General features: G+C 27.5%; 1 protein-coding gene across 13 annotated transcripts in view; it reads right to left on the bottom strand.

Annotated features, from left to right (window-relative positions):
• Window positions 1-225: 225 nt before the first annotated feature.
• The window catches only part of LOC141447479 (neo-calmodulin-like), a 210,579-nt gene continuing 199,930 nt past the window's right edge, over window positions 226-10,874 (bottom strand). For 11 of the 13 annotated variants that reach the window (XM_074115085.1, XM_074115082.1, XM_074115075.1 and 8 more), the window contains one exon: window positions 226-10,416. In XM_074115085.1, the coding sequence (XP_073971186.1) occupies window positions 10,385-10,416 (32 nt within the window). In that variant the 3' untranslated portion in view covers window positions 226-10,384. The remainder of the gene's footprint in view (window positions 10,417-10,874) is intronic. The other 2 variants (XM_074115077.1, XM_074115081.1) reach the window with 1 other exon arrangement.

The raw sequence follows: 10,874 nt of genomic DNA, 5'->3' as shown, positions 1-10,874 counted from the left end.
TTATTTAGGACGAGACCTGTTTATATAAACAGGCAGCTTTGCATCCTAATTGTCCTCAACTGTCCAATATCTAGAGCATTAAGATTTTTACAAAAAAAAAAAAAAAACAAATATTCTCTGATCATTGTCGAAAATAAAAACTTAAAAATTTGTTACATAATTTGAAGAATAATTAGGAAGCTAAAAAAGGATTGAAAAGATTTTAACAAAATAATAAATAATTAATAAATTTTTTAACAGTTTCTTTATTGAGGCAGAGAACTTTATTTTGTCTATTATTTTATTTAGAACAAGTAGAACTGCCAATTTATTATTTATTTGTAATCTGTCGTTTCATATATTTTTGATTTTTATTTTTTAGCTTTTACAAATTATTTCTTTGCATAAAAAATATAACATAAATTTTATGTATGTACAATGAATAGTGTAAAAAAATGATTTTTATTATAACATTGTTTTATTTATTTATTTTTTTAAATTAGGTTTTGTCTTTATTTATTTCAAAGTGCAAAATATTTCAGCAAACTTGAGCTCAAAATGAAATGTGATAATCTACAAAAGTCGGCACTGTTTTATTATTTATTTATTTTTTTTTTTTGGTTTTTTTTATACATTCACTTGAGGGGCCCTGAATGGCCAAAAGCATTTTTTCATTATTATTTTTTTTAAATTTATGATGTAATGGACGCAATTCATAAGAAGTATATACTTTTTACTTTTTTCTTTATTTAATATATAAATCTCTGAAAAAATAAAGAGAATTTCTTTAATTAATTTGTGGAAAGCTTTGAATTAGTTGAATTTTAAGCATCTGAAAAAGAATACAATTAACAGTAATAATAATTCGTCATTCCACAAATGCCTAAATATTTTTTGTGTAATAGCTTCTTATTTTATTAATTTATTCTTGTTACTTCCACCCACCAAAAAATTCATAATTTTATTACTTTTTTTTATTTTTAAGTATTCAAAATATAAAATTTGCTTTTGGTGTAGAATATGTTTCTAATTATTTTATTTTGTATTTATTTATTTTTTTAATGAAAAACTAGTTTTCATTTGGAGCGTTAGATACACTATTTTTTTTTATTCTAGTTCGTATTAATGCAAGAGCAAAGGGAATGTTCTTTAATTTTAAGAAATGAGCCAAAAAATACGTAAATATATTTTTTTTACAAGAACACAACAGAAAATAAAAATACTTTACTGAAGAGTTAAATAATTAAATATTTTCTGTAACCTCTTAAATTGGTTCTTAACAAAAAATTAAATATTTTTTTAAAAATTATTTTCAAAGCAAGAACGGGCTCTTGACGAATTTCTTTGAACTTTGTATGCTTCTTGCAAATAACATGTACGTATATGAGAATTCCCCCCCCCCCCCAAAATGGCCTCTTTACTTGCACAATACTTATTGTAAGTTTATACGAGAAAGCCGAGTGAGAAGTAATCTCATTATAAAACTATTGCCTTTGAGAAATCAAAGAAATATATAATAACTCTTTAAAGAGCAGTCAGTCGCCCTGTCAATACGAACTACAATAAAATAATGCTCTATATAAGACACAAATAAATAACTATTTAAAATAAGATCATTGCACACCCCATCAAAAAAAACTATTCCACATACAAAATGAAAATTTTTTTTTCCCCTATTCTTTATTAAATAAAGTTTATATTATAACTTTAACAGTCAATAAAATAGTATTTTTAATTTTAATCCACAACTGTTATCCTCTTTTAATAAATTTGCATATTATAAATAAATATGTATAAATATACTGCATTATTATTTACAATACAAGTTAATATATAAAATCTATTTATATAATTATCTATATTGGCCGTGTTGCCACATTTTAACATATTTTTTTTGTGGGAGAGGTGGATTAAATAATCTATTTTGTATACATAAATTATTAAATTATTAATAAAGTAATTTTTTCTAAAAAATAAATATTCGTTATACCATCTTTGTTTTCACAACATCTATTATCGTTATGAATTTTCTTTAGACATCAACAAGTTTTTATATAATAAAACTTCTTTAAAATGCAATATATTTATTTCTGTTATGCGATAAGACAATCAACAATTAATTTATTCTTATTTAGTATTAAGTTATAGCTCCATGTAATTATATTTTATGGACATATTCAACTAAGAATTTCTAAATTTCGTTAAAATAAAATAAATTTACAAGCACCTATATTTAACAATTAAATTTTAGTCTATTTATAAATATATATATAATATTATTTATGTAATCACTTGTAAACAATATTTTTCCTTTTTGTCTTTTTTTAAAACATTTATATCATTTACTTTTTTTTTTGTATTAAACAAAAAGATACTTGTAAAATAGTTTTTTAAATACAACTAAAAAAATTCAATTCTTTTTTTATACTTAAAAATAAAAAAATCACAGGTTTTTCTTTAATTTTGATTCTTAAGGAATTATTTTTATTTTCCCAGTGCATAATTTTTGTTTTAAGACTACAAAACTGTATGGAATTTGATTTAAAAAAAAAATAAAAAAAATAAATTTGAATTTAAGCCGTTCATAAGAAGTTTTAAGAACTCATTAAGTTGTCAAGTTTTTAGCATTCAGATTGTAGTGAAAGATTTGATTTATTGCACTTAACATCACCTTAATACCCATTAATAGTTCCTTGTTAGTGAGGATTAGTGTGAACTACTACCACAAGGAGGAGGGAGGTTGGTACTACGACATATGCTCTAGGGATTTTCCTTTTGAACCTTAACAGCCTCAAAAACAAAAAAAGGAAAATATAGGCTGCCGAATTTTCATTGAAAGTAGACTTCCAATCTTCTTAGTATTGAAATTTCTGCTCACGTAGTACAGAGCTGCCTGTGTAGAACTTTTAGGAAGACTTCGATAAGTGCAAGGCACTGCTTCATGAGGGAAAACTTCACAAGTATGAGGATGAAACAAAACTCATCCCTTTGTGAATGTTTGTTTTATTTTTTTCTTAGGGAGTTTCTTTCTAAAACCTCTTATGAGGGAGTCCACACATACTATATCCACAAGTAATGGAACTCTTTCTCTTGCCTCAAAAATCAGGTGTTCGCGAATGATTTGGGAAAGAAATCAAGATGGAACGAAGTACTTATTTTTGGTCTAAATATCCATTTACAATTCAATGTATTTCTTTTCTTTTCTTTTTTGACGTGAATACATCTTTAAATTTGCTATCATATGGAGGCAATCTAAAAAACCTAATGATAACAAAATCGGGGGATACAGTTTGGCATTATAGTTTCGAATCTATCGTCTACATCCAAAATTAAATTAGACCACTGGATAGCTAAAGGATCAAAGAATTCATTACGATAAGCGAGGACTGTGACGCATCGCGCGCGGTGGAGGGGAAGGCGCCGCCGTTTTGAGATCATTTTGCTGCATATCGAGATTTGCAATTAGTATAACTTTTGACTCGGAGAAGCTATGATGTTCGCTTAAGTTTTAATCGTCAGCTGTCATCAGAATCTATCGATTGTATATAAAACATTAGTGTAAAATAGTGACAGTGAATAAAATAAAGGTGTTAGAATAAAACAATATTATCAAAATATATAATGTCGGTCTATACGCGTCGAAAAACCAAAACCAAATACAGAGATCGTATACGGTTGGAAAGGGCTTCTCAAGTACAATCTACAATCGAATGGTAATAATAAAACACCATATTACCGAGTCAAGCTGCGCCGGGAACGTAAAAGAATGAATGCGTCCGAGCGGATCAACGACGTTGTCAGTACATCTGCAGCTGGGGCGGTTAAAATTATGCATGTGGATGATGAAATCGCTTCTACATCGACAACGGACTGTTTAGGCATAGACTGTGTTCTATCGTCGATTATGAAGACACATTGTTTCATCCTAAAGATATATAAATAAAAATATTTTATATAAAAAATATAACCCGTTACGTAAACGTATTCACGTACAACACACGGCCGGGTCCATGACGCAGTCACAGTTTTTTTTTTTCTCACACCCTTGTAGTCCTTTCGCAACACTTATCTCCCTCTTAAGTGCTTGAAATTTTTAACAAAGACTCAACCTCTGAACGGCAAATATGTAGTAAATAAAAAAAAGTATGTTTTTTTTTTTTGAGACACGGCTAAACATCCAACCACCAAATTAGGTGTCGTGGAGGGGGCGAGGAAGCTCATACTTTACTATAAATTTTGTCAAACAAATTAAAAACTGCTATACCCATGTTACACCAAACCCACTCCCTGGCACCTAAGTTTATGCAATTAAAAAACAAAAAAAATCTAATGAACCCATACAACAATTGTCTCTTTCTCAAGTCTTCTTAATTTAAAAATATGTATTATTTATTTTTTTTTTTATTGGTGTATTAGGTACCTAAAAATCTTCACTATTTTTGGTGCATTTAACTTGCTAACTATAAATTGTTTGCAAGTCCACAACAAACAAACAAAAATCCCAAAATTAATTACTTAAAAAAATAATTTACAAAATTTTCAAATAACAAATTAATATATGTTATATTTTTGAGACAAAATTATCGATAGTTTTTTTTTTATTTGTCAACTTTTTAGGTATTTAAAAGTTCTTTCACCAACATCGCAACAAATAATGCCAAGAAAAACTATTGTCTTTAGGTAGGATGGATTATTAAATATTATTTGTTACAAAATTTATCCCATTAAAGTTTTTAACTATTATTATAAAACAAAAATCTGTATTCACAACATTCATTATCGTTCAGTGAGCAGTAATCTATTAAACTAAAAAAACAAGTATAGATTATACAGATATATATTTGGGAGGATAAGACATGAATCAGATGTGGTAGAAATAATCAGCTGATTACCGTAATGTAGCCTCGGAGTCATTATGGTTCAAAAAAATTTCTTCCGATCATGTTTGATTCATATCTTCCCCAATATACGTGATTTTTTTTTTTTTAATTTCTAATGACTGCCCAAATATATATATGTATATTATAAAAACATCAACATACACTCGCAAAATACATAAAACACCATACTATAATATAATAATTTTTTCAACAGATTTACTATTATTGAACTACAATAAATTATTATGTGAATGAATGAAATCGATAAGTTCAGCATAAAGGCACTAAGTGCATGGCTGAATTGAATAATGAAAAACACAATATATGTATAATATGAAATAATTGGGAGGTGTACAAAAACGCGATTTGAGCTAATTATTCTTATTATTTATTTTGAGGACGTTTTTTTGTTGGATGGGCTTTGGAGGTTATGTTAGGTTAATTAAATTGGTGATTTACACGATTTTTTATTTTTCAAAATTTGACCACTTCACAATTTATTAACTTTTTTATCAGTCTAAGTATGGTAAAAAAAGGTAATTGTAATTTGTTCTTTTAAGGTCTTAATAAATTCGCCAAATTTAGTACATGTATGTACGAATATTTCGAAATGCTCCGAATAACAACTGTTTTACCTCGCTTTTTTGACTAGAAATGTCAAAACAGCTGTTAAAAAAAAAGTAGTCCTTAAATCTTTGAAAAATAGTCTAGTACTAGAAAACCCCTTCCACCGATTTTATGATGAATCTAAAGAGAATCATCTTGAAAGAGAGTAGTGGGTGGAACTAGCTCTTCAAAGATCTTGCAGGCCTAATCAAACAACACTAAACAGAACTGCACAGAAACCCTGAAAGATCGTAAAATTCTCTAGGGGCCTGTAGAAGTACATATTTGATGCAACAAACTTCAAAGAGCTCATCTCCTCATACAATGCGCCTTTCAGACATCTATGGGAACCTCAAATAGATATTTTAGATTGGATTTAAATTGATTACCTATTAGTTTTAAACAACTAACATTTAATATCAGTTCTAACCGTACTACATGCGAGACTCTAGAGTGTTCTTAGAGGATGCCTCTTCAAACTACCTAACAAATAGGCTTCAGATCATACTTCTCTGATCTTCTTCTACGTATCTAAATGCCGATTATAAACATCAGCATAGAAACATGCAAGTTACTACATCTTATCTCTTCATCCGGGTAATTTCGTTTATAGTAATTCATTTTTATCAATTTTAATTTTGGTTTTATAAGAAAAAAAAAAAAATTTAAATGCAACATAATAATACTTATTTACTTTCACAAAGCTATTAAATGGGTAAAGAAACATCAAGAAACCATGAACTTAAGCGACACGCAGTAACCACCGCTTAGGTTACTCTTTAAATACTATCTATAAGGTAACACGTTCTGATTAAATTCTTCAAGATTACCTCTTACCAAAAGTTGAAATGGTTGTCCACAAATTTCAACACATGTGCAAAATTTACGTTTATCAAAAAGCCAAAAAGAAAAAAAAACTGCTTACATAATATAAACCTGATTTTCTCCTATTTAAAGTCCAACACCTACAATTTTAATCTAAGGTATTATAGGTCATTTTTTTGCCCAACAAGGGCAGTACTTGTGACAACTTGGCAGTCAAAATTTTATCAAATAAACCCCCCCAAAAAAAACACTTTAGTTTACACTTATCACTCTTAAAGTAAAAAAAATCACAAAACTGCCAAAATTAATAAAATACATTCACTAAAAAGAAAACATTCACTAAAATATAAACATTCACTAAAAAGAAAACCTCTCTCCTTTACTGATTAGTTCTAAATAAAATAATAAAGTGTTTTTATTGATCATTGTCTTTTTTTTTTTTAAAAAAAAAAACTGAATAAGCTTTATCTCCTGCGTTTAGTCCATAATATTTAAGTAATTCCTCTTTCATTATTATTTATTTAGTGATTTAAAGATCACAATATATATATATATAATTTTTTTTTAAAGTGATTTGGTTTTTTAAGTTTTAAAAAATTATATCCAGGTTTGGTAATGGCTGGAAAACTCAACAAAAGTAGAAAACGGTAACCTAACCCAGCATTACAATTTTTTTTTTTAAACAGTCAACTTTACAACTAATAACTGTTGCGTTACATGGATATGAATAAAGCATCTTATGTACTGTAAGAAACCATTGATTTTTTTTGTTAGTTTGCAATCATAAGACTCATTCTTTTTTACCATTACAAAATAAAACTTTTATTTTAGTGCAAATATTTTAAAACATCAATAAAAAAGAAAAAAAGAAGCTGGTATTAATATTTGCAGTGTATCACTTGCATTAAATGTGATTATTTGTAATATAGATTTCACTACAACACTAATACTTATATCTACGTATATATAAATATTTTTTTCTATTTTAGTATAAATTGAATAATTATATATTTATATAAACTCTCATATTTCCTATGATATTATATACAAAACAACGACAAATTAACTTGAATAATCCACTCTTTAAAGCACGCTTCCCTAAAATTAAAATAAATAAATAACCCATGGTAACTGATTATTTTATTTCCATTAAAATAAATTGGAGATTATTTTATTTTAATATACAACCTCTTTGCATTGAATGCATATAGTTCCCTTTTTATAGCTTAACGAAATTCCACTATTTTAACTTGATTCCTACTATTCGCTCAAAGCGAGGAGAATGGTGCTCAGACTGGCGGATAAAATTAAATGTATAAAATTCATTCGTGCTAAGACAAACCCAAAACCGTAATCACCACTTTTACGGGGCCAAATCCTTCGCACGTCCTTCCTTGAACTAAACTTCTCCTTGAAACCTCCTACACAAACTGTTAAAAACACATTCACAACTAATAGGGAGAAACTTTCTGAATTGTATAGGCTAAAAAAACCATCCAATATCCAGATACTATAGACTTTCCGAGCTAAATGGTTTAGCCGCTGCTAGTTTTCTAAGTTTTCGTTCACGAAAACCTAAAAAGTATCGTTTTATTTTCAGAATAATCCGATCACGTTTCCTTACTAGCCAAATCAATCAGTCCTGTCATCGCATGCCAAGACGGAGAAAGTAAGATATTGTCGCTTGTATCTAAGACCTCACTACTTTTTGCCAGTGATATAAATACGTAATCAAATATCATACTTGTTTTGGGCATATACGTTTTGAGCGAATAGTAGACAAGCTTGAACACATAGAAAACATTTGTGATTTTTTTTTTTTTACAACATATTTTACAGCTTAGTTTTTTTAAATAATTTTTCTTTTTCTTAAATCACCCAACAATATCAAAAAGTGCTAACATAACAAAAATCTCATAATTTTTAAAATACCTAATTAAAAAACTAATTAAAATGTAATCATCAAACATTTTAAATGATTAAAACATGAAACATTAGTATCATTATTGTATAATGGTAACCTTTCCTTTTATTTTTCTGGTTTTTTAAAATCTACATAGGTTAATATAGTTTATAAAGTTTAATAATTAATAAAATTAACATTCTTCCTTTAAATATCCTCCACAAGGACACTTTGTAAACTTGAACACAACTTTTTTTCTCATTATTACTATTAAAAAAGTACAAATATTCCATACACATATTTAAATATTTTTCTAGCATTGGACTTCTTTTTTTTATTATTTTTTTTAAAGGAAGGGGGCTCTTACATCCAAAAACTACATTTTTTTCGTTTTGCTTAATCCGCAGAGAACAGTTTTTAAAATTAACTATGCCAATGTTATGGCTTATGAAGAACAAATTATGATTGAAGTAGTTTGGAAATGAAAGAATTTTAGATTTTTGAGGATAACATTTCTTATTAAAAGTGTATGATAGAATTTCTGATTCAAGTAGTGAAAATAACAAATTATTTGGTTTTATAATAGTTATTAAAAGATGAAAGCAGACGCGTCTTAAAAGTGCCGATGTAATTTATTTTTTTGGCGCATCGAGTTCGGGGGTCATTAGCGCCCTAAGTAATTAAATACCATGTCTGATAGAAGTGCGCAATGGATAAAAAAAAATATCACGTTTATATTTGTGAAAAACAAATCTTACCTCTCTAATCTTACATGCCAAAAAATATTTATTGACTTGAAAATAAATTCTCCACAATTCCGTACACAGATCTACGGCTTGAATTCTGTAAACAAAATAATGAAGCTTCGCAATAATTTTTTTTTTTTTTTGCAATTTATTACTTAAATAAAAGATATCAAAATTTTAAATGTTTTAAGGTTAAAAGTACGTGTGGGTGTAGAAAGATCCAGGTGAAATTTTGAATTGGCGTTACTTAAATTGCGACATTCTACACCAAAATTTGTGTAAAAAAAAATGAAGTCCCAACTTGGGCGTGTAATGTTAAGAAATAACAAAATGACACGTTTCTCTAAAAAAAAAAAAAAAAAAAAAAAAAAAAAATTGAGAAACACCGAATACTGTATAATTAATTTCCTTAAATGTGGTGTTGGAATTCTCTTCCTTCAAATATGGTTAGTTCAACCTGGTACACCCAGATTCAACAAAACTTTTTCTTTTTTTTTATAATGAAACCGAAAAAATATCACGTCTCGTGTAATCATCACAGAGAAATAAACCACCCTGTCTAATAGAGATAGAAGTGCGCAATGATTGAACAAGAAATACGATGATTTAGTAGTGCTAACAATTAAAAAAAGTAGTTTATTTTTTAACGTGAATAAAATTGAATTAAAATATAAGAATTTTATTAGTTTTTTTTTTCTTTTCTTTTTCATACATCAACCTTTCACTTTATATAACCTGGTACATTATTACCTGACAAACATTCTTTCATTTCATCTCGTGTACATCCATCAAAAACTGTTACTTTATTTCTCTCTCTGCCTCTGCTTGCATGTGAATACAAAAATAGTGAAAACGCTAAAAATGGATGACTAATTTCACTTTATTTTATTTTTTTCAAACAGAAAACCAATTATTGTTGTCAGAAATAAACTATTTCATATTCACACACAAGCATGCGTTCAATATTGTTTTGTTTCTATTATTCAAGTTGATAGTAAGGTTATACCCATGAATTACTTTTCTTGGTATTTTGTTTTAATATGCTAACCATCTATTTAATAAAAATGTTTGTTTTATCATTTCAATAAGCCCTTAAATATAAAATAAAACTGCTAATTTATTTTTCTTTCCAATGTTTAAACTATTTTTTATTTATTTTTGTTAATATTTACTTTTAAAATGTATACTGTTAAAATTGTTAATACTTTTTTTTTTTCATCCACAAAGTTCAATTTCTTATTAATTCTTTTAACGATTATATATCATGGCGGATGGAAACTATTTAATAAACCATGTTTCCTTCTTGAGTTTTTTCTTTTCTTTTTTTTTTTTGTAACTTGATTAAAATAGTTATATTATGAAAAAAGTAAAAGAAAGAAGAAAAAAGTTAACCAAAAGAAAAAAGACAATAATCCAAGATGGTTGTACCTACAATATTATACAGCTTACTTCTTGGATGTCAGGATTGTAACAAATTCTGAAACAGAAAGAAAAAATTTATTAGATTAAACAAATCAAAGACAGACCCCATAATAGAACATATGATTCATTAATATATTTAAGTAGTTCCTGTACTTTTACTTTAAAACACCTTGACATCTATCTAATTTAATGTTTTCAAACATGATCTTATTTCAATCTTTGGACACTGTTGAACAGATGAAGACATCCCGTTTTCGGGAACAAGAAAAAATTAAATACGTGAACAGTAAAGAATAATTAAATATTGACATAATAGAAATATACGTCATATTGCTAAATACAGGGTGACCCAGTGAAAATGACCACATTTCTTTTTTGAATAATTCTGGTGGTCACTGCTATAGGGACGAACGCGCGCTTTATGGTTAGTAGAGACATGGGAGATTTCTGCTATCAACATTTTAGTAATCATGGAACGTTATACTGCAAAAGAACGAGCATTTTGTGTAGAAG

Source organism: Rhodnius prolixus, unplaced genomic scaffold, assembly GCF_049639745.1.
Source record: "Rhodnius prolixus isolate KJV_2025 unplaced genomic scaffold, Rpr scaffold_7, whole genome shotgun sequence".
Classification (NCBI taxonomy): Eukaryota; Metazoa; Arthropoda; class Insecta; order Hemiptera; family Reduviidae; genus Rhodnius; species Rhodnius prolixus.
Note: the sequence above shows the minus strand (reverse complement) of the source record. Positions and strands in the feature narration are given on the sequence as shown.